The following is a 24,429-nucleotide window of genomic DNA, read 5'->3' as shown; positions in this document are numbered from 1 at the left end:
CCCAATCACCCGCCCACACGCTCAGATTGCCCTCAGACCCCCCCCCCCCCCTTATCAATTCACCAGTGCATTAATTACATCTGTCCTTCCCTGTAATAACCCACTAATCACCTGTCAATCACCTGCCAATCACCTATCACCCATCAATCACCCCCTGTCACTGCCACCCAACAATCAGCCCCTAACCTGCCCCTTGCGGGCAAACTGATCACCCACCCACACCAATAGATCGCCCGCAGATCCGACATCAGATCACCACCCAAGCGCAGTGTTTCCATCTATTCTCTCCTCTAAACACCCACTAATTACCCATCAATCACCCCCTATCACCACCTGTCACTGTTACCCATCAGATCAGACCCTAATCTGCCCCTTGCGGGCACCCAATCACCCGCCTACACGCTCAGATTGCCCTCAGACCCCCCCTTATCAATTCGCCAGGGCATTATTTACATCTGTCCTTCCCTGTAATAACCCACTGATCACCTGTCAATCACCTATCAATCACCCATCAATCACCCCCTGTCACTGCCACCCATCAATCACCCGCTGTCACTGCCACCCATCAATCAGCCCCTAACCTGCCCCTTGCGGGCAATCTGATCACCCACCCACACCAATAGATCGCCCGCAGATCCGACGTCCGATCACCTCCCAAGTGCAGTGTTCACATCTGTTCTCTACCCTAAACACCCACTAATTACCCATCAATCACCCCCTGTCACTGCTACCTATCAGATTAGACCCCTATCTGCCCCTAGGGCACTCAATCACCCGCCCACACCCTCAGAATGCCCTCAGACCCCAGCCCTGATCCCCTCGCCAGTGCATTGCTTGCATCTATTCCCCCCTCTAATCACACCTTGAGACACCCATCAATCACCTCCTGTCACCCCCTAGCACACCTACCCATCAGATCAGGCCCTAATTTGCCCCGTGTGGGCTCCTGATCACTCGGCCAAACCCTCAGATCCCCCTCAGACCCCCTTCCGATCACCTCCCCAGTGCATTGATTGCATCTATTTTCCCCTCTAACCACCCCCTGAGACACCCATCAATCACCTCCTGTCACCCCCCTAGCACTCCTATCCATCAGATCAGGCCCAATACAACCTGTCATCTAAAAGGCCACCCTGCTTATGACCGGTTCCACAAAATTCGCCCCCTCATAGACCACCTGTCATCAAAATTTGCAGATGCTTATACCCCTGAACAGTCATTTTGAGACATTTGGTTTCCAGACTACTCACGGTTTTGGGCCCGTAAAATGCCAGGGCGGTATAGGAACCCCACAAGTGACCCCATTTTAGAAAAAAAGACACCCCAAGGTATTCTGTTAGGTGTATGACGAGTTCATAGAAGATTTTATTTTTTGTCAAAAGTTAGCGGAAATTGATTTTTATTGGTTTTTTTTCACAAAGTGTCATTTTTCACTAACTTGTGACAAAAAATAAAATCTTCTATGAACTCGCCATACACCTAACGGAATACCTTGGGGTGTCTTCTTTCTAAAATGGGGTCACTTGTGGGGTTCCTATACTGCCCTGGCATTTTAGGGGCCCTAAACCGCGAGGAGTAGTCTAGAAAACAAATGCCTCAAAATGACCCGTGAATAGGACGTTGGGCCCCTTAGCGCACCTAGGCTGCAAAAAAGTGTCACACATGTGGTACCGCCGTACTCAAGAAAAGTAGTATAATGTGTTTTGGGGTGTATTTTTACACATACCCATGCTGGGTGGGAGAAATTTCTATGTAAATGGTCAATTGTGTGTAAAACAAATCAAACAATTGTCATTTACAGAGATATTTCTCCCACTTAGCATGGGTATGTGTAAAAATACACCCCAAAACACATTATACTACTTCTCCTGAGTACGGCGGTACCACATGTGTGGCACTTTTTTACACCCTAAGTACGCTAAGGGGCCCAAAGTCCAATGAGTACCTTTAGGATTTCACAGGTCATTTTGCGACATTTGGTTTCAAGACTACTCCTCACGGTTTAGGGCCCCTAAAATGCCAGGGCAGTATAGTAACCCCACAAATGACCCCATTCTAGAAAGAAGACACCCAAAGGTATTCCGTTAGGAGTATGGTGAGTTCATAGAAGATTTTATTTTTTGTCAAAAGTTAGCGGAAAATTGATTTTTATTGTTTTTTTCACAAAGTGTCATTTTCCACTAACTTGTGACAAAAAATAAAATCTTCTATGAACTCACCATACTCCTAACGGAATACCTTGGGGTGTCTTCTTTCTAAAATGGGGTCATTTGTGGGGTTCCTATACTGCCCTGGCATTTTAGGGGCCCTAAACCGTGAGGAGTAGTCTGGAAATCAAATTCCGCAAAATGACTTGTGAAATCCTAAAGGTACTCATTGGACTTTGGGCCCTTTAGCGCAGTTAGGGTGCAAAAAAGTGCCACACATGTGGTATCGCCGTACTCGGGAGAAGTAGTACAATGTGTTTTGGGGTGTATTTTTACACATACCCATGCTGGGTGGGAGAAATAACTCTGTAAATGGACAATTGTGTGTAAAAAAAAATGAAAAAATTGTCATTTACAGAGATATTTCTCCCACCCAGCATGGGTATGTGTAAAAATACACCCCAAAACACATTCTACTACTTCTCTTGAGTACGGCAATACCACATGTGTGGCACTTTTTTGCAGCCTAACTGCGCTAAGGGGCCCAAAGTCCAATGAGCACCTTTAGGCTTTACAGGGGTGCTTACAAATTAGCACCCCCCAAAATGCGAGGACAGTAAACACACCCCACAAATGACCCCATTTTGGAAAGTAGACACTTCAAGGTATTCAGAGAGGGGCATGGTGAGTCCGTGGCAGATTTCATTTTTTTTTTGTCGCAAGTTAGAAGAAATGGATTCTTTTTTCTTTTCTTTTTTTTTTGTCACAAAGTGTCATTTTCCGCTTACTTGTGACAAAAAATAATATCTTCTATGAACTCACTATGCCTCTCAGTGAATACTTTGGGATGTCTTCTTTCCAAAATGGGGTCATTTGGGGGGTATTTATACTATCCTGGAATTCTAGCCCCTCATGAAACATGACAGGGGGTCAGAAAAGTCATAGATGCTTGAAAATGGAAAAATTCACTTTTTGCACCATAGTTTGTAAATGCTATAACTTTTACCCAAACCAATAAATATACACTGAATGGGTTTTTTTTAATCAAAAACATGTTTGTCCACATTTTTCGCGCTGCATGTATACAGAAATTTTACTTTATTTGAAAATTGTCAGCACAGAAAGTTAAAAAAATCATTTTTTTGCCAAAATTCATGTCTTTTTTGATGAATATAATAAAAAGTAAAAATCGCAGGAGCAATCAAATAGCACCAAAAGAAAGCTTTATTAGTGACAAGAAAAGGAGCCAAAATTCATTTAGGTGGTAGGTTGTATGAGCGAGCAATAAACCGTGAAAGCTGCAGTGGTCTGAATGGAAAAAAAGTGGCTGGTCCTTAATGGGTAGAAAGACTGTGGTCCTCAAGTGGTTAATATTACAGCAAATGAATTACTGCTATGGTTTTTAATAGACTACTATGACTATCCTATTACTGTTTGCAATATAAAACATTTTTAGATATAATTTTTTAGATATAATTGTTAAGTATGAATAAGAGGTGTTTCTATGTCTCAGTGCCCTGCTATTTCTTTTCTGTCCTAAAGGCACGAAACACGACCTGATGAAGCGGTTGTAACCGCGAAACGCGTTGTCATTTAAAGTGCTACAATAAATTCTTGTTTTATATTCAACTACACGAGAGTGACTACTTACTAAGGTAGGATCTTTCCATATATTTAAATCAATAATTAAGCAAAATCAGCACCACCAAATTTGTAGTGTATAGTTACCTCCATCCATGCCGATGAATTGGCTAGTGATATACGCATAAACACATCCATTAAGTTCAAAGCTAGACCTAAAGTACCTCCAAGGGCGCCTCCTACCCTCCCGTGTTGTCTACTTCCCCTGGGACCAGGGGTCACCACCTTGGCAGGTGGTATCTTTTTGAAGGAGCTGCGACCAACGATACTTCCTCACAAGGCCGAGTGGGGACGGTACTTCCCCACATGCGTGATACATTGGTTGCTTCAGGTGCAACCTAACTTTGTGAGTATATACAATCTTTTACTTACTAACTAAGAAAACCTGCTCGTGAGATACTACACCAGATTGGGCTCCCGGTGTCTTCCCGTCCCCTCCTTTTTTCTATTCCCTTCAGTACACATCTAGTTATGAACAGTTCTTCTTGCTGAAATTACATTGTTTGCTGTTGAGTGAAACAGGGATGCAAAAATGGATAATAGATGTTCATTCCCCAAGCAGTGGATTGTTGCTGCTTTAGTGTGAGCAGATATGCTGTGCCTCTTTGCAGTGTCAACTCCTTTATTACTCAACGTTGTGCATCTGGTCCTCTGCCACTGTTGCCACCGTCGCTTGGTTTTTACTGCACAAGACCAGTGCAGGTATACAGATCAGAGTCCCAGCAGAAGCATCAGGCTGCCATTGGATTCCAACAGTTTCAGGTAATCCCGAAACAGAAGTTCGTAGCGCACAGCGCCGGCCGCATAGTGCCTGAGTTTGGCATGGCTATAGCTACAATGCTATAGTCCATGGCCTACGCATCAGGAAACTTGGGGTTCCGGCAATTGCTGGACTCTGAATTTCTTCTTCTTCCAAGAAGCTATGCTTCGGAAAGGGAATAGTATTTAACACCGCCAGGAATTTCAGCGGCAGCAGGGTGAGCTGTCATTCGGCTCACCCAGCACCAACTCAATGGCGGTGTTATAATACGAACACTGCTAATTCTCCCTAAAACCAGAAAGGATTTTCATTGGTCCCATTGCAATCCAATGGGAACCTGATGCCTCTGCTGGGGCTCTGATCTATAAGCCAGAGCTTCTCTCCTGCAGTGGTGGCAGCAGTGGGGGTGGAACTGAGGGCAGAAGATGACTGAAGACAAGGTGACAAAACACCAGTAAGTAAAGTAACGTATGCTAAGGACAGCCTAGAGAAGAACGGACACTGTCCATTCCCATAAGCTTTCATAGATCCAATTGGCATTCGCAGTGTCTGTGGTGTTCAGAAAAATCCTGCAGGTCAGGACTTTGCACTCCGATTATTCAAATGAATCAAACGGATCCTTTCAGAATGATGAGTGTGAAAAGATCCTGTGCTTAACATGGGATCTGTTGACACGTCCGTTCCTGCATTCTGTGAAGCGGATAACATTTGTCTGCTTTCACAGCAAGTGTCGACTGGTACTATTTCACACATAATGGATGTAACGTGCATGCATGGTAATATTACCGCTATTTCATGAATCAACCCCAATGGGCCCGATCCAATTCACTTCTCATAAGTTTTCTCCTAGGTGATAGTTTCACATTATAAATAAAATGCCCTTTAAGCCACCAGCAAGCAAGAAAATACAGGACTTTTTTTAACCTACTTTTTGGTACTTTTTCAATTGCAGAGAGCAATTAAACAAAAGATACAAAATGATCTCCTAGAGGAAACAAGTGAATTACTCTATATCTGGTCCAATGTGTGAAACTATGGAGGATACGTAGGAAACTGGAGGAAGAAACTTGTTTGAAATTTCTGTTCATGCTTGTGCTTGTTTTTTTAGATTAAAATCCGAAAAATATGTTTTGGCTGTGTGGCGTGAACAAGGACTGTGATGGTCCGAAGCAGTGGACCGTAGTCACTATGCAGCTATTTTTGTACGTTTGAATGATCCAATAACGTGATTTCAGATAAAAGAGCTGTGCTGGATCATCTTGGAAGAATTGCTTGATATACCCTGTGGGTACACGGGTGGATCCACTGCACGCCATTCCCCAGCATCGCTTGAGTGCGGTCGCATACACCTTTTTGGTTACTGGACTTGTACCCAAGGACCTGCACCATGATGGATACGGACGCGGATTTGGCCCCAGTGGGCAGTTTTACTCCGAGGCGCAGGCGCAGAGCATCCTGGCATTGGCCGAAGGGGGCGCCACTTTTTTGAACCAATCAGATGCCAAACTCATCAAGCGTGAGATCGAGATGCTACGCAAGTGCAGAATCTCATATGACTTGCATGCTAAAACATTAGCTGAATATTATAAAGCTGGAAGAATTCCAAGGTCTATAAGAGGAAACGTGCCACCAATGATGTTTCCAGGCGATAAAGATTTTTGCAAGGGATGGGAGGGATTCTAGAACAAAATCGCTTTTGATTCCATTCTATTCACAATTGTGAGAATACATCGTAAACTACAGGTGATTGATGAGAAAGTGAAAGCTCTTGAAACGGAACTGCGCCATGCACTGATGGGAGAGGAATATGACCAGTATATGGAAAGTCTTGATGACAAGATGGAAACTTTCCTGCACTACCAGGAGGAGACAAAACGAGCCAAGTTTAAAAGAGATGTCTCTGACTACACAAGTGGATACGTATATGCATGGCAAAAGGTTCCTAACCCTGCAGTTGGCAGGGGACGAGGACGCGGCAGACCCAGGCCTTGTAACTCTCCACGTCCTAAAGGCGGAGCCACAGGCAGCTCCGCAGAAGAAAGCAATACATCTGAGACCTCGGTACCTTCAGGGGACTCCTCACCTGTCAGTACAGGAAAAGGGGCGGTGGAAAACATCGGTCCAAAGGGCAAAAACAACAGGAGCAATCCTTTGCAATTACGCCAGAGGAAAACGTAGTTTCCCTAGTTGTGAACATCTCAGATTTTCCTCTCAGTACTGTTGAAGAGAGAGTTCTTAATGTTGGACTTTCTTTTTGTCCTACTAATTTCCCCAACTTTTTTCTTTTGGACACTGAATTACACAGTTTTTTAGATCAGTGTTAGTGTTCGCTGATATATTACATAGTAAATGTAGCCACATACGTTTGCTGGTCAGTGCGGAAAAGGAGAAGGTGTCCTTTTTGGACACTTGTATCTACAAGAAAGATGGGAAGCTGAGCACTGACTTGTTTAAAGCGGAATATAACCCTGCATTTCAACTTTGCTCTAAAACATTATTTACTGTATATGATATGCAACCAGCATTTGCTTTTTTTACTAGACCAGCATTGGAAGGGTTACACAGAGCTTTAAAGTTCCTGGAGAGAACTGCAGACGCATCCGAAGCTTACATAGATACATTTTGTTTACATAAATGTATCTAAGTGTGGAATGTGACTCACTCTCTCTGACTGAGAAGGAGCTGGAGGACAGCCAAAGAGTGTGTAACATTTATCACTTGTTACATTCTATTTAGTTAAATGTATCTATCTGAACTTCTGCATATCTCTTAACGGAACTTTAAACCTCTGTGTTTAACCCTTCCAATGCTGGTCTAGTAAAAAAAAAATGCTGGTTGCATATAATATGCTGTAAATAATGTTTTAGAGCAAAGTTGAAATGCAGGGTTATATTCCGCTTTAAGCTACGGACAGGAATTCGGTGCTCCATTTTAATAGCTTCCATCCACGTCATCAGGTGGTCAGCATACCCAATAGCCAATATGAACACTTAACAAATATCGGAAGAGAAGAGTAGCATTTGGTGGAAGAGGGAAGAATAGCATTTGTTTCTACTTTTAATACGGTCAGTGATGAGGTACAACGCATCATCACTAAACATTGGCGCACTCTTAAAGTTTCCCTCCCTCATGTTCCCGAATTCCAACAACCTCCTTTGTTCTCTTTTAAAAGGGCCCCCTCGCTCAGGTCTAGGTTAGTACACTCAGACCCTAACCGTGGTTCCAGCATACAGGTGCCCTGTGTGTGTGGTACATTCCCCTTTCTCAGCTGCCATGTGTCACAGCATTATTAGAGGTGATACCTTTTCGCACCCTTCCTCTGGGAAGAGATATATGATTAGAGAACGTTTTTCTTGTTGTTCACGCTATGTTGTGTATATGCTTAAGTGTCCATGTGGCAGCTGCTACGTGGGGAAAACCACACAAGAACTAAGGGAACATGTTTCCAAACTAAATCTAATATCAGGGGTAAAAGCTTAGACCATGCGGTCTCAGAACATTTTGTTCAATTTAGACATGACATTAGTCAACTCAGAGTCCAAGTAATAGATGCGGTACTCCATGAGTTTAGGGGTGATAGGGGTAGAGAACTGCTAAAAAGAGAAGCACGTCGGATAAGGGAACTGGGGACATTGGCCGTGGGGGGTTAAACAAGGAATATGATCTCAATTTTGTATGGTAGTTGCCCTGCTGCCTTGTGCCTGTTGTTTTGGAGTGGGGGCCTTTTCTATCTGTCCATATGTATACTATGTTCCCTTGCCCTTTTGGCAATTTTTGTGGAACTTGGAGTGTTACTTTATGGGTTCAAGCTTAGAGCATCCATTGCAAGCATTGGACATGCGTATTTTTGTCTGGTTGATTCCGTACTATTGTACGCTTGCAACGCGTCTGTTTTCCCGCGCCGCAGCGGTGATTGGACGCCTGTGTAGTGACATTGTGTACATCATTCCGTTGTTGCGGTCATGTGATGTGGGTTGCCGTCGCGACGGCGGGCATCGCTGTTTTTGCAGCATAGCGTGGTTGTGCGCTATTAGGTATACAATTTTGCTTATGCACTCTGCTTCATGATGCTCTGAGCTTCACCTGGGATCTTTTAGGTAACTTATAGTTATATCTGATCAGAGTGAGAGATGTTTTTTCACATATGTGTTTTTATTGTTGCAATGACATCATGAATTTTTGACCAATAGGATGGATGGGTGGTACCCTGTGTGGACAAACCCTGTAGTCTTCCATTAGGTCCGGTCATTTGTATACTGTCCTCTGATTGGTCGCCATGCTGTGGCTTTGGCTATATTTGCTCATTTGGCTGTGTGGCATGAACAAGGACTGTGATGGTCCAAAACGGTGGACCGTAGCCACTATGCAGCTATTTTTGTACATGTTTTAATGATCCAATAAAGTGATTTCAGATTAAAGAGCTGTGCTGGATCATCTCGGAAGTAACACCTAGAATACACCCTGCAAGGGGAAGTATGTTTGCACTAATGAAAATGCAATCTCTTTTTCTATTCATTCAATAGGAAAAAATGGAAACAATTCTCAATCTGATTTCAATTCTCAATACTACAGGTACCCATTGAGGGTAATTTTTTTTTTTCATCAGATGCGATCTCCATTTTGACTCCATTTTTTAGATTTAATTGCGTAGGAAAATGTGCAGTGATGTAAAATGATTCTATGGTCAATTGGAACAGAAAATGTAATCTATTGTAAGTTGGATTTTATGATCAACTTAGAAGAGAGTAAATGACCTAATCAACCTGTTTATGCGAACAATAGGTAGTTACCTTTCCAAATTAATTTACATTTGTAAAGATTGCATCGAAAGATCACATCTGATGAAAAAAATGATACCATTAATGGGCACGTTACCACTGACACTTCTAGTCTTAGTGTAATTTGACATATTCTTTGTTAAGAACCCACCACAATTTTTCAGATGACCAGCAATTTTTTTTTTGAGAGAGCGAGAGAGAGACGAGCGATTGTTTCCAAGATATCACGACGTGGGTACAGGCACATGATCATGCAAACAACATTTGGTGATGTGCGGCAATAACGACCGTCACGACAAATCGGATCTTGAAGATCCCCGACGACGTTTGACCTCTCATTTAAGCTCTTCGTGTACCAAAAGTGTGTTCCCGCAGGAAGAAGGATGGATTGGGGAACCTCATTCGTTAGGAGGCGTCGCTGTGAGGTTCCCCGATCCATGGTTAGGTGAGTATTTAGCTTTAGTCTTTATATAAGCGATACATTGCGGGATGCGGAATGAGTCCCCCATTGAAGAACACAGATGGCCTGGCGCTGTATTGAACTCCTTTATATTTTCCGTGCATGATGCTTTGTAATATAGGAAATAAGCTCTGCTTATTGACCGAGTCAATTCAGCATTGTAGCTTTCAGTACATTCATAGCTCTACTCTGCCACAATACTGAAGATAATTCTGTGTTGCCTTGATTATGTATCTGCTAAAGCAAAACTTCAAGGTTGTGTCCATGTGTGTTTTAATACAAAAGCACAAAAATCAATAATGCTAAAATAATTACGAGTATACATTTCCCCATCAATAATTCATCCTATTTTCTCCTTTAGGAAGACAAGACTACAAGAAAAACAAGCCTGTATTAAAAGCAACAAGACTAAAAGCAGAAGCCAAGAAAACAGCAATAGGGATTAAGGTAGACGTCTATTTGATGGCTCACATTAACTTTCACTGCATGTCTACTTCCCTTTTCCCCCAGGATGTGCTGTGTGAATATTGATTTCTGAGAGAGATTGCTTATGACACTTCAAACCCGAAGTAGAATGGCTGCCTCTAAAATATTTATCATCTGCAACTTTACTTAAGGCATCGATTAACCCTCTGTTTGCTTCGCATGGTAGGTTTAGAGGTCTCCTGCTGAAGGAGAACTTTAAATTTAATGTGGGTTTGGTGCGATTCGTAATAGGGATACCATCACTTTTTTCACATGATGTGTTGAAGTGTTTTTTTTTTGTTTTGTTTTTTTATTCTAGACATTTTAGCTGAGTGTTGCTGCACTTGTAGCTTGAAATCAATGGATGGGCACAGTTTAAGATCAACTGGTGCTAGAAGTCAGTTTGTACATGCGTATACAGGGTATATCTGCCTGAAGTTCAACTTCAACCACTTTAGCCTGCGGGTTGTTTTCACCTTCAGGATATACAAAAAACGAAATGAAAAAATACACAGTTTCGCCAACTCCATCCATTATAGTTTTACAATAAACAATGCTACTATAGATATAACTCACACATTGCATTTGACCAGTTGTCCCAGCTACCAAAACATTGAAATTAAGTTCCTAGTAAGGCAACAATATATTTTTGGCAAATAAAGGTGCATTTTTCCAGTTTCTACCCTATCAATAATTACAAGCGCCTTCATTGCTAAAATAACAGTAATATACCCTCATTGTGTACATATTAATAAAGCTCAGACCTTAACCACTTTTCCCCCGCCCGTACGAATTTCTCCGTCCCTTTTTCCATCCTTTAACCCCCAGGGACAGAGAAATCCGTACTTTGCGCACTCCCGCCGCTGTCCGTGCTCCCGCTCGTAAACACGCCGCCCGCCGCTAGTAAACACGCCGCCGCCCGCTCGCCCGGAGATCAATGAACGGGAAAATCCATTCCCGTTCTTTGATCTAAGCCCCGCAATGATCCGCTGCTCTCCGATGGGCAGCGCGATCATTGTGATCTTACCCAGCCTCCAAGTACTTCCTCCAAGCTTCCGGAAGGACGCTTGGAGGTCGCATTAAAACAAAAAGTTACTGTGGCCATCTTGTGGCCAAATAGTAAAACTACACCCTACACATTTTTCACATACAAATAAATTACTTTTACACAAAAAATTAACTCATTACCTCCCACACTCCCAATTTTTTTTTTTTTTGTAATAAAAAAAAATAAAAAAAATGTACAATAAAAAAAAATACACAAATAGTTACCTTAGGGACTAAACTTTTTAAATATTTATGTCAGGAGAGTACAACACTGTTACTTTATAAACTATGGGCTTATAATTAGGGATGGACGCAAAACTGAAAAAAATGCACCTTTATTTCCAAATAAAATATTGGTGCCAAACATTGTGATAGGGACAATTTTATAACAGTTTTATAACCGGGACAAAAGAGCAAATACATTTCATGGGTTTTAATTACAGTAGCATGCATTAATTAAAAACTATAATGGCCGAAAACTGAAAAATAATTAATTTTTTCCCAGATTTTTCCTATTTTCCCATTAAAACACATTTAGAATAAAATAATTCTTGGCATAATATCCCACCTAAAGAAAGCCTAATTAGTGGTGGAAAAAACAAGATATAGATCGTTTAATTGTGATAAGTAATGATAAAGTTATAGACGAATGAATGGAAGGAGCGCTGAAAGGTGAAAATTGCTCTGGTGGTCAGGGGGTAAACCCCCTCAGTGGTGAAGTGGTTAAGGTACCTATTTATGTTTTTGTTTTTTTTTAACTGTCCCTTTTTTCTAACGTGTTTTTGGTAGCTACGGGGGAGGGTGGGGGGTTAATAAGGTTATATTAAATATTATATGTATATATTCTAGTTTTACTTTTTGGCCACTAGGTGGCACTATACACTATCCTGGTAGTTATTAGGAAGCACTTCATCCTTTTTTTTTTTTTTTTTTTTTTTTTTACTATATTTGAACTTTCATTTTTATTAATCAACATGGGTTGGCATGTTGATTCATTCACAGGGGCTTCAGTTGGCTCGGGTATCACATGTTCCCCTTCACCGATTGATCCTATGTAAGTGCCACCGGGAATGAGTGATGGGTGTTCAGATAGACTACAGCAGCTTCTATCTGGACACCTATAGTCGTCTAGTGTTAAGCGGTTAAAGCTCACCTGAACCGAGGATACCTTTCCTAAGGCAAACACAGAGGTTTTAAAAAAGGGCGTTGTAGCAATTTGGACACTGGGTGAAACTACAAGTAGAATATTGGTAAAATTAACAATATTCTACTATTGGGCACTGGCTAATACCAATAGTCGAATATATCAGTATTTTTTAGCTTTTGGCCAAAAAGTATTTTTTGGCTAAAGTCAAATTATCATACAGGAAGTGGTAGGCTTGCTGCCAAAATACCTTTTTGTCACCCTCCCATTCCTTGCTCTTCCCCTCCCTATTGACTCCATTCAAGAGGAAGGAATGGGAGGGTGATAGGAGTGAACATTGCAGGGGAAGCCTGCCTCTTCCTGTCTAAAAAGTTGACTTTTTTTCAGAAGAAGATCAAGGAGAGGAATGGATAACACACAGAAGTATGTAGATCCAGCTGAAACATACCTCTGTGCTTACCTTGCCTTTCAGTTTCTCTATTTATATCCATAATGGGAAGGTACACCCACACTTTCTCACCACTCTTTAGGGTGCTGCTTTCCATTTTTTTTTATTCCCACCAGACCTAGCTGAGGGCTGAGACACACTGCAGAGCAATTTTCAATCCACTTTTTTAAAATCATGCTCCCATTATTATGCATTAAAATCTTGGCAAAATTGCCACAATGGCAAATTGTTGCGTTTCTATAAAATCCTCTAAAATGGGCAAAAGCAACTGCAAACTTTCCTGCAACAGACTCCCCCCGTAGAATAGCTGGTAATTATCCCGCACCAAAGTTTCGCTCCTGCCTTAGCCGCCAATTATCCTGAGCTGGAATTCTGTTATAGTATAGTGGAACTTCAGGCCATAGGCGCTAATTATACCGCACCCATATTACCGCTGCAGCACATCCAATTATTTTACAGCGGCCTATGACCACTCCCAAATTATCAGGTGCCATCCAATTAACTGATTGGGTGAGCCAACAGATGGCAATGATTCTTTGTTATAGTGCGTCTTCCTACATAACACTCATCCTCTCATCTCCACCAGTCACAATTCTTTTCAAAATGAAAGTGCAGGTAAATTTTTTTCTGTACTGTATGCATGTTTACTTTATACAGTGCAGTACTTTGTATTAAAAATGTTTGAATACATTTTTTTGAATTGTGGAAAAAAAAATCATCTTTAATTTAATTTGGACAAAATGAATGTTTACAAACCAAGGTTTCCCTGTATATGATGAAATTAAGTTGAGTTGCACTTGCATCTGCCGGGTTTTGTAGTTTCCAGAAGTGTCTCAGGCTTGCTGGGTTATGTAGTCCGTGAATGTAACTACAAAAAAATTCTCTTATGGTCCCTACCCACTGTACCTTTCCCTGACCAGCAATTTTTTTTTTCAGCGACAAGCGATTGTTTCTGCAATCTCGCAATATGGGAACAGGTGCATGATTATTAAACAACGTATGGCGACGCGCAGCGACAATGACTGCTACGGCAGATCATATATTTAAAGGACCACTACGCAAAAATCTTAAAATGTAAAATGTGTGGAAACCTAGTACACAGATAAGTACGTTTATACCAGAGTAACATTTGCCATAAAGTACTTTTCTCCCATCTTGCTGTCACTTACACTAGGTAGTAGAAATCTTACAGAACCGACAGGTTTTGGACTAGTCCATCTCCTCATGGGGGGTTCTCAGGGTCTTCTTTATTATCAACAGCACTTAGCGAATGGCAGTTGCTCCGTCCAACTACCAAAAAAGTGTACGGTGAGCAGGGAGGCCGGCCAGCATCTTTATATCATCTTTTTCAGGGTATGTCTTTATAAAGAATAAAGGCCATGCTGACAATCCCCTATGGAGAGATGGATTAGCCCAAAACCTGTCGGTAATGTCAGATTTCTACTACTTACTGTAAGTGACAGCAACATAGGAGAAAAGTAATTTATGGCTCATTTTACTCTGGAAGAAACGTACTTCTTATTTATACTGTATGTGTTTACATATATTTTACATTTTAAGATTTTCGCGACAGTGGTCCTTTAAGATCCCAGACGACTCCCACACAAAGTGACTCCTGCCTTGTGAGGTGAGTATTTAGCTTTACTCAGGTCGTTCTAAAGCAGTTCCAAGTTACAACTGAGAAGAAGTTGCCATCATCCAAAATTCTTCACAGCCAGCAATGGATCATTCCGACACTTGTAGGTCTTCAACAGCTGTCGATCTGTAAACAGCCCAACCCTGTGATAGAAATGCCAGGATCTCAGCTCCGTATTTACACAACAACTTCACATTATGCATTGCAGACTTCTGGTGGCAGCTTCATGAACCATTTTCATTGGTTGCTGCCTCTTCTAGCTCCACAACAGCAGCTGTAAATCAGTACCTAGCACAGCCCTGTCTCAGGAAGCCAGAATGAAAGCCCAGCTGTTGCTTTCATGTGGAAACAATCCATTGAAAGAATAAGCTACGTGATTATTTCTCGCTATTACCTTGTTCTTCTTTTTTTTGTCAGTTTAGGTAATCAGAAAACACCATACAAAAGAGAATCAAAGTAAAAATATAAAATGGCAGAAATAAAAGCTAAACTAAAACCTTGTACAAATGTATGTTTAGAGAGCAAAGAATGTGCAGTATCAATCCTAATATGCTGACGCATAGAGTCGCGGATCTGTAAATGCACCACCCACCTAATATTCTGTAGATCCTACCTGTGCCACCAGAACACCTCTGACCTTTCAAGGCATTTACTCCACATGGCCACAGATACAGTCCTGTGGTATCTGGCACCAAGATGTTACCAGCAGATATTTTAAGCCATGTAAATTGCCAAGTAGGACCTCCATGAATGGGTATATTTTTCATTTTCTAGCACATCCTTAAGATGCCGGATTTGGGTGGAGATTTGGGAGATTATGGAAGCCAAAGGGAACATGATTCTTCAGTCCAAACTACCCTCTTCCATCCCCCTGACATCCAGTGTTCATGCTTGCGTATCCATTGTAGATGCCTTTGGCGTTGGGCACAGGTCACCATGGGTACTTTGACTGATCTGTGACTACAATGCCCTATATACAGCTGGCTTTGATATGCTGTGTACCTTCTCATTGCCAGAGAGAAGGTTTTTTTTTTCTTTAGCAATAAATGATACAGTAGCTCTTCTGTGCATATCCATAACTCCTCATGTGCATGATTGCTCCGTAAGCACCTATGATTCTAACCTTTCTTCCATGGACCGCCTTTGGGTAGGTACTAATCACTGCATAGCAGTATCATCTCACAAGACCTGATATTTTGGAGATCCTTTGACCCAGCTATCTAGCTATTGTAATTTGTCCCTTGTCAAAGTCTCTCAAGTCATATATTTGTTTTGATATCTGCTTTTGATACCTTCAACACATCGCCTTCAAGAATCAAGTTCTCACTTAAGCCTTGTAGACACTCAAATTCTGTCAACCTTAGCGATCAGTAATCGACCTTAAAGGTGACAGTGTGTATGGTACGGTGGAGAGGAGAAGAACAAAAGTAGGAGGCAAAGGAGCAAGCATCATCCTGCAGCCTTGGTGACAAAAGAAGACCACGCTCTCATTAGTCATTTAGCAATCTGCCGGATAACCCAAAATAATACGTGTGTGACAGGCTTTACTATTAATATAGGCTAGCATATCCTACCTTTTGACAGATGCCAATTGTGAAAAGACACCGTCTGGGCGCTTGTTACCCACACACTGACTTTAGACAGGCAACACCCCCCTCCCCCCCAATGGATTTCTGAGTGCAGTTGCAGCCATGCTCAGACACAACATGTCGTGGTTCTCTGCTGCATAGTAATATCACCACATGTCAAGTGACGACACGTGTGGTGTTAAAATCGCTGCCTTTCGGCTTAATTTTAATTGTATGTGAATGGTGCTAATGGACAGCAGAGATGTTACTGAACCTGAGGCATAGCTAGGGTTTTCAGCTCTCGGGGACAAAGACAGTTTTTGCAACCCCCTCTGGACAGTCCTGTGCAAAAAAAATGGGTGTGGCCATGCACCATAATGGGGGCGTGGTCATGGGCAGAGCCAGATGTACAAATGCTGTTTAGATAGCCAGAGGTGCTCCTATCCCCCCCCCCCCATAGATAGCCAGAGGTGCTCCCTTTCCCCATAGATAGCCAGATGTGCTCCCTTCCCCCATTTAGATAGCCAGATTTGCCCCCCTATAGATTAGGTAACTTTTGTTAACAGCGGTGTCTCTTGTCACATGACACTACTGTTAACAAGTAGAGAGAAAGATGATGTCATCACTGGAACGTTGGAGCTGGTAAGTCCTCTGCTGTTATTAATGTTCCCGTACTGCTCTGCGGAGGGAAGGAGGGAGAGAAACAGACACTTTGGGTGGCCAGTGAGCCCCACCTCTCATGCACCTAGGGGCGTGGCAGCCACGCTGAGTGCCCTCACAGTGCTGCGCCCGGGGACACATGTTCCGCCTTGCCCCCCATAGCTACGCCTCTGCACTAAACTGCCCGACAAGCAAAGCAGTTCGGCCTCCCGTCTGAAAGCGGACAGAATTATACACTGATCAGCTAGAGAATAAAAAACACAAGTGAATAAGTCTGCTTTAAATTATGTAATGGAGTTGGAGTGGTTTGGAACTGTGGCCTCTTCATGCCCAGCATAGATTCATACAAATTAAGCTGGCAGGGAGTCGAACAGACAGACATTGCGTCTGTAAATGCACATGTTTTATTTAAAGAAAAGATATAAAAATATCTTAAAACAGAAGAGCATTTCCCCTTGTATGTGGCAGATGAAAAATCAATTTTTACAAGTTCTAGCTAATAGGAAATGCCAAGGTATTACTACCAAGCCGTACCAGCTGCTCAGCTTCCAGATGATGGATTTGGGTCTCTTCCAGTATTTGCGATTCTAATCATGAAACAGTGATTTTTTTCCCCCCCTTCCTCCTGCTCCTGTCTGCATGTCTTGATCAGGGAGTGCCATGTGTTGTAACGTGTTTTCACAACATAATCTCTGCCGCCAGTGCCGTGTGTCAGGGTTTTTTTTAATGAGGAAAAGGAAATTGCCGTTTTTGTTCAAAGACGTAACTTTAACCTTCTGTTACTTTTTTATGTTTTTTTGTTTTAATGTTTTTTTGTTTTTTTTATTTCTTTTTCGATGTTCTCTTTTTGCTCTTTTGTTTTATTATATCCGCAACCTGGAATGGGTTTAGCTTTAAAAACAACAATCTAAAAGGTAGCAATAATGTATTGATCAAAGCAGAGTTAGGTTAGATGCTCACTATAGATCGCTAATCACAGTTGCAATCGCTTGGCGTTTTTCCTAGCGCTTTGTACAACTATTTTAAAGCTAGTTCTGACAATTTTTCAAGCAAATTTTTTGAGTACAACAAATTTCCAAATAAAATATTTTTGTATAGCTCCACCCAACACACTGTGCAATTAGTATAGACAAAACCGTTTGTAAGGCTGTTAGGTGGCATATGTATTACCATTTGTTCACTACCTATGTCACAGGATTTACACTTTGGGATAAATCCATTGGATATTACCCTTATGTTATCTGATTTTCACTCTGGGGCATTGTATCTAGTAAAGCGTGGTTGTGGTCTGTCTCCCTCTAGCCTGTACCCACGTTATTGGGTTCACACACTGTGGTATGGTATGGCAATTGATCACTTATTTTACACTGAGGCATCTTATATATTACAGTTTGTTGAGGGGTGCTTTTCACCATATATATTGTATATGCTTAATGGAGCTTCTAGTCTTTGGGCATTATCATTTGGTGGTATGATACAGATGTCTATATACGGAGCCTACCTTTTTATGTGGTGATTGGTTCACACTTTATTTACAGCTTACACTAAGGCAGTGATGGCTAACCTTGGCACTCCAGCTGTGACAAAACTACAAATCCCATCATGCATCTGGCTCCCCGAGTTATGCTTAGAGCTGTCAGAGTATTTGCAATGCCTCATGGGACTTGTAGTTCCACCACAGCTGGAGTGCCAAAGTTAGCCATCACTGCACCAAGGGCACACGGCTGTTCCCTTTAATAGTCTTTTTGTAGCTTTTCTGCCAGCTCTGGTCACAGCTATGAAATTGTATATGCACGGGAGGTTCTAGATTCGGGGATATCGATCTCTGTTTCTACCAGGGCTTTGGAGTCGGCGTCGTGGAGTCGGAGCAATTTTGGGTGCCTGGAGTCGGAGCCGGGAAAAAATGCACCGTCTCCGACTCCTAATGAATTTGTAACTGTAATAAAATAGAAAATATGATAAAATTTTCTATTTCTCAGATAACAGTCATTAAAAATAATGTCTATATATACAGTATCTATACAGTAATAGCTGTGCTCAGTCCACAAAAATGAAATAAACCAATCAAAATTAGTTACTTGTGCTGCTTCAATAAAGCAGTCCCCGTATTTTACATATCTGATTGTGACTGTACAGTATATATGATGTGTACACAGGAATCTCTTATATATACTAAATAACGTCTATGCTGTAAGAATAAAGCCTGATATGTAGCCGTGTCACTAATAGAGATGGTCAATGAGATGGAAATAATTCTGTATTGATGCTGGTTTATGCAAATGTAATCATGAAATCAAATAATTTGCTCATGAAATCAAATAATTTGATATGTTAAAATTTGGTTTGGTGACTACAAATTAATTTCAGGCTAATCAGTCCCTCGCTGTCCTCCTTCACCACCTGGAACTTCTGCTATGAGTCCCGGTAATTCAGCCAGTCAGAGCAGTCTGGCTACGTGCCGCTTCCACAGGTTCGAGGAACTGCAATGGGGTCCAATGTGGCCCCGTCCTACGCAAACATATACATGAATCAGTATGAGGAATCATTTGTATACAATAACAATCTGTTTAAAAAATATGCCCTTTGTTGGCTACGCTATATTGATGATGTGTTTTGCGTGTGGGCGGGGCCACGTTCGACCCTTGATCAATTTGTGGGTGAAATTCATGGTCAGTGCGAACCCATCAGACTCACTTCACACTGTGATCAACATCAGATCAATTTTTTAGACACTATGGTCATTCTCTCTGGTGGGTCACTTCGCACTGACTTGTACGTTAAACCCACTGACAGAAATGCTATCCTGTAATATAAAAGTTTCCATCCTATTAAGACTATTAGATCGATCCCTAAGTCTCAATTTGGGAGGGTAGGCCGTATAGTGGGTGATACTACTACACGAGAAACTAGGTTTAATGAAATGTCTTTGAAATTTATGGGTATACACTATCCTGATGACCTGGTTGCAGAGGCACGCAGTTCGGCTATAAGTACAACACCGGGACTTAGAAGAAATACTGGTAGTCGGATCCCTTTTGTCACACAATACAACGTCCTTAGTAAGGACGTTGCTTGTATTATTAAAAAACATTGGCCTTCTTTGGCCCAGTCACTTCCCTCGGTCCCTGAGTTTCACAATCCACCTCTGTTCTCTTATAAGAGAGCACCTACATTAAAGGACAAATTGACGCATGCAGAAATGAGGACATTGGTTAGGCCGCCTGAGGGCTCCAGGAAAGGCATGTACCCCTGCCTTAACTGCATGCACTGCAATTCGGTCATCAGAAGTAATTATTTTACCCATCCAAGGTCTGGCAAGAGATATATCAGAGGTATATACAACTGTGACTCACAATGTGTTGTCTATATTTTGAAATGTCCGTGTGGTCTCCTCTATGTAAGGGAGACCACTCAGAAACTTAAGGTCAGACTATCCTCACACAAACATGCTATCCGAGAGCAACTTACGGATCAACCATTTGCCTGCCATTTTTCTCTTTTTAAACACAATGTGAGCCAGATACGCTGCCAGATTATTGACAGCGTGCCTCCTTTAAAACGTGGTGGAGATAGACACAGGCAGCTGTTGTACCGTGAGGCCCATTGGATACGCACACTCGATACCTTGAAGCCCCGTGGTATGAATCGTGAATACGATCTATTACCACTTATATAACATTTTACCCATTTGTCTAAATAGGGGTTCTGTTTTAGCCCTCAGTCTTGTGTTGTTTTGTTTGTTATCCTATAGTTTATGCCTCTGCTTTGATCTAAGTGTTAGAGACTTTGATAAGCCTTGGTGCTTTATAATATGTCTACTGCATTCTGAGACAGTTGAGACATCTCTCGCTTGGCTTATGTGTCTGCTCTCCATCTCCCCGCACAGACAGCCCCTACTGGCGTTCCATCTCCTTGACAACGCAGCATGCTCCGATGCTGCTGTTGACATACAGGGAGACGGCGGGCCGGCCGATTGGTGGATTAGTTTCCACGTGATCGGCCGGCGTGAGACAGTGACGTGCGCGTCCTGCCTCTTCTGGCGTCTCCCTGGCAACGTCTATGACGTTGCAGTGTTGCCCTCCTACATACACAGTTCACCACCAGGTCCGGCGCACCGGTGGGTGGTACTAACGCTGTGTATTATGGGATTGGGGGATGTCATCGGCGCAGTGCGTGGCCAGGTGAACGGACACATTTCAAAAAGGTGAGCAGATCTTTTCCATTGGTTCTCCCACTATGAAAACCGTTCCCCATCAGGTCCGGCTCAAGTATGCCTAACAGGGATTGGCTTATGGAAATACTAGCCTGTGATTGGTTTAGGTTGATATGATGTACTATATAAACTTGTCTGTAAATGCATTACTTGTATGGCTGTCATGGCTTGATAAAGGAGCTAGGACATCGCTCCGAAACGTCGCTTTCTGTACAGGTGTACTATTATGACAGCCTTCAATAAACAGTAAAAGAGCATTGGATGGTTCCGGCTTTTCTTCTTTCCCGCTTCCACAGCCAGGAGCATTCTGCACCTGCGCAATAGTGCTGCGCAGGTGTAGTACGCTCCCGGCGGCGGAGTGTGTGCATGTGCACTGCGCCAGACTGGCTCAAGTACCTGGACTCCTAGCAGAAGATCCAGGTGGCGGAGGAGGACAGCAAGGGACTAATTAGCCTTAAGGGGCTGGAGGAAGCCCCAGGTATGTATAAAACATTAATTTCATCTGTCTCAGGTTTACTTTGTTACACAGTAGTACTATACTCTACATATGCACTCCCCACAGAGCTGCAGGGAATCCACTGAGAATGTTGTGCACATTGAACAGAGAGGTGTTGTCTGTCACCCATAAACCTGGTTCAGATTGTGCATGAAGAATGTGTAATAGAGGAAGAATCCCCTCAGTCCCCTGCAGAGTACCTGCACATCACTCTTACATGTACCCACAGTTACATTGCCTAGGGCCTGATAGATGTTCTTTGTTCCGGTTTGTACCTTTTACAAGTACTCTTACCAAGGACTAGTTTTAGTCTAAAGGGAATAAATATAGTAGTCTACATATCCTTCTCACTTCAGTTGTCTTGTAAAATTCCTAAGCGTTGGACGAATTTCACGTTACATACTGTTAATCAACAAAATTGTAATATGCAAATTAGAGGAGTCGGAGTCGAGGAGTCGGAGTCGGTGGAATCCTAAACTGAGGAGTCGGAGTCGATGGATTTTTGGGCCGACTCTACAGCCCTAGTTTCTACTGACTATGCGCTATATACATTTTTTTTTTTTGTAGATTGCGGTTCCTTAACCCTTGTTTTACCCTGGTAAGCAAGCAATGTATTTTTTTTTTTTACTAGTGGTTTTGTCCACTGTTTCCTGATGAGCACGGACATCTGAATGAGGGTAGGTGTATTGACCTATGTATGTATCTGTTTTTAAACTGATATCTATACATTTGTGTGCCTCTGAGGAAGCGGCTCCTGGCCGTGAAACATGTGTCAGGCAACCTATGGTTCTTTAAAACGGATCTTTGTATGACATTTTTTGAGTGCTTGCATTTGCAGAGCAATTGTGATTAATGTTATACTTTTTGTTTTTTCCTGGTTCGGGTAGTAAAATCGCTGCAAAATCGATTTTGTACAGCGATTAAAAATAAATTTGGCAGCGGTCCTATTGTTTGTTTTGGAGTGCAATGGCTCTGAAAATACTGCAGGGGCCCGCAATTGCGATTTCCCTAAGCACAATCACTACTGCGGGTTCACCTCCATGAACTTACATTAGCGTAGCACTTTTGGAATTGGAGATCCCAAGATGCTGCTAAAATCATTTTTTGTTATTGTTAATTTGTTACTCATTTTTAAGTTCAATTTTTTTTTTAATGAGAAAAGTAAAGAAATATTTCAATTAAATGTTCTTGCAATCTCATATAGTATAATCATTAAAAAAAATGTATAAAACGTTATAAACTCTGGTATAGTAAACATTTGGTATAGTGAACTACGTCTCCAGGTCCCAGCCAATATCAATTATAAGTGTATGGGAGCAACGCCTGATTATAGGTCCATATCCATAACAGTGGACCAATAGGGATATTGCCTCCTAGTTTGGACTTTGCAGACTATACCAGTAGTAAAGGCTCATACACACATCAGACTATAGTCTTTGGAAAATGAAAGATCACAGACCAATCTTACCACCCTTCATGTAGTATGAGAGCCATACCTTCACAGTGTTTTCTATGGAGCTGAACTCCCCATCAGACAGAAATCTTTGCAAGATGCTGCACACACAGATGCTGTACAGACACAAAAGATCAGTATCTGCAAAAGATCTGTTCCTGCCAAAGATCCGTTCCTGCAAATTGCATTCATAGTCTATGAGATCTGCAGATCATTATACACACCTTGTTTGACTGACATTCATCTGCAGATCAGACAATCATCTGCAGATCTGAAAATCCATCCTGGTGGATCTGATCTGCAGATGAATGTCTGTTAAACAAGGTGTGTATGATGATCTGCAGATATCATAGACTATGAATGCATTTTGCAGGAACGGATCTTTTGTAGGAACAGATCTTTTGCAGATGCTGATCTTTTGAATGTCTACAGCATCTTTGTGTGCAGCATCTTGCAAAGATTTCTGTCTGATGGGGAGTTCAGCTCAATAGAATAGACTGTGTAGGTATGGCTCTCATAATACATGGAAGGGTGTAAAATTGGTCTGTGATCTTTCATTTTCCAAAGACTATGGTCTGATGTGTGTATGAGCCTTTACTCTTTGACCTAAAAATTTGAGACTGAGCAGAGCAATGCTGGTTCTTTATTACATGTCCTAAACCCATTATAGCCTGGCCTTAAAAGTTTTAGCTCTCTTGCCCCATGCCATTACAGCTTGTTGTTTGCAAATGGTGTGAATGGAAGAATTATTTACTTCCTGGAAAGATTGAAAAATAAACACAGTTAAAAAATAAATACATAAATAGTTACATTAGGGACGACATTTTTTAATATGTATGTTGTGAAGGTATATTACAATTATCTTTTCCCTATATGACCTCCCCATATGACCTTGCTTGGACTCAAGTGATGGACGCAAAACTGAAAAAATGCACCTTTATTTCCAAATAAAATATTGGCGCCATACATTATACTAGAGGAATATTTTAACCGTTGCAATAACCGGGACAAATGGGCAAATAAAATGTGTGGGTTTTATGCACAGTAGAAGGTTTTATTTTAAAACTATAATGGCCAAAGACTGAGAAATAATACATTTTTTTTCTAGTTTTTTCTTATTATTTCCGTTAAAATGGATTTAGGATTTAATAATTCTTAGCAAAATGTACCACCTAAAGAAAGCCTAGTAGGTGGCAAAAAAAAACAAGCTGTGGATCATTTACGTGTGATGAGTAGTGATAACGTTATTGGCAAATGAATGAAAGGAGCGCTGAGGGGAAAATTGATTCTGTCTTAGAAGTGAAAACACCTGCGGGCTGAAGTGGTTAAAGCCCAACTAAATCCAAGAAAAAGAAGAAGTTATAAAATACTGTAAGAACACATTGTTTGGTGCAAAGTACAAGCACTACTTTTGGCACTGCATTTTCAAATACAAAAATGTGTTAAATAGCTGTGCTTTCCTGCAACTGTACAACTAGCCATATAGATGCAAAAAATCCTGTGCATCCTGTTA

The 24,429-nt window shown here is 41.7% G+C and overlaps 1 protein-coding gene across 1 annotated transcript in view; it reads left to right on the top strand.

Moving 5' to 3' along the window:
- Positions 1–24,429, top strand: part of TRIQK (triple QxxK/R motif containing) — a 167,404-nt gene that overhangs the window by 114,397 nt on the left and 28,578 nt on the right. Inside the window, exon 4 of the mRNA XM_068237642.1 lies at positions 10,148–10,233. Within this exon, the coding sequence (XP_068093743.1) occupies positions 10,148–10,233 (86 nt within the window). The remainder of the gene's footprint in view (positions 1–10,147; positions 10,234–24,429) is intronic.

This window comes from Hyperolius riggenbachi, chromosome 5 (assembly GCF_040937935.1).
Source record: "Hyperolius riggenbachi isolate aHypRig1 chromosome 5, aHypRig1.pri, whole genome shotgun sequence".
NCBI lineage: Eukaryota > Metazoa > Chordata > Amphibia > Anura > Hyperoliidae > Hyperolius > Hyperolius riggenbachi.
This window is presented reverse-complemented; position numbering and strand designations above follow the sequence as displayed.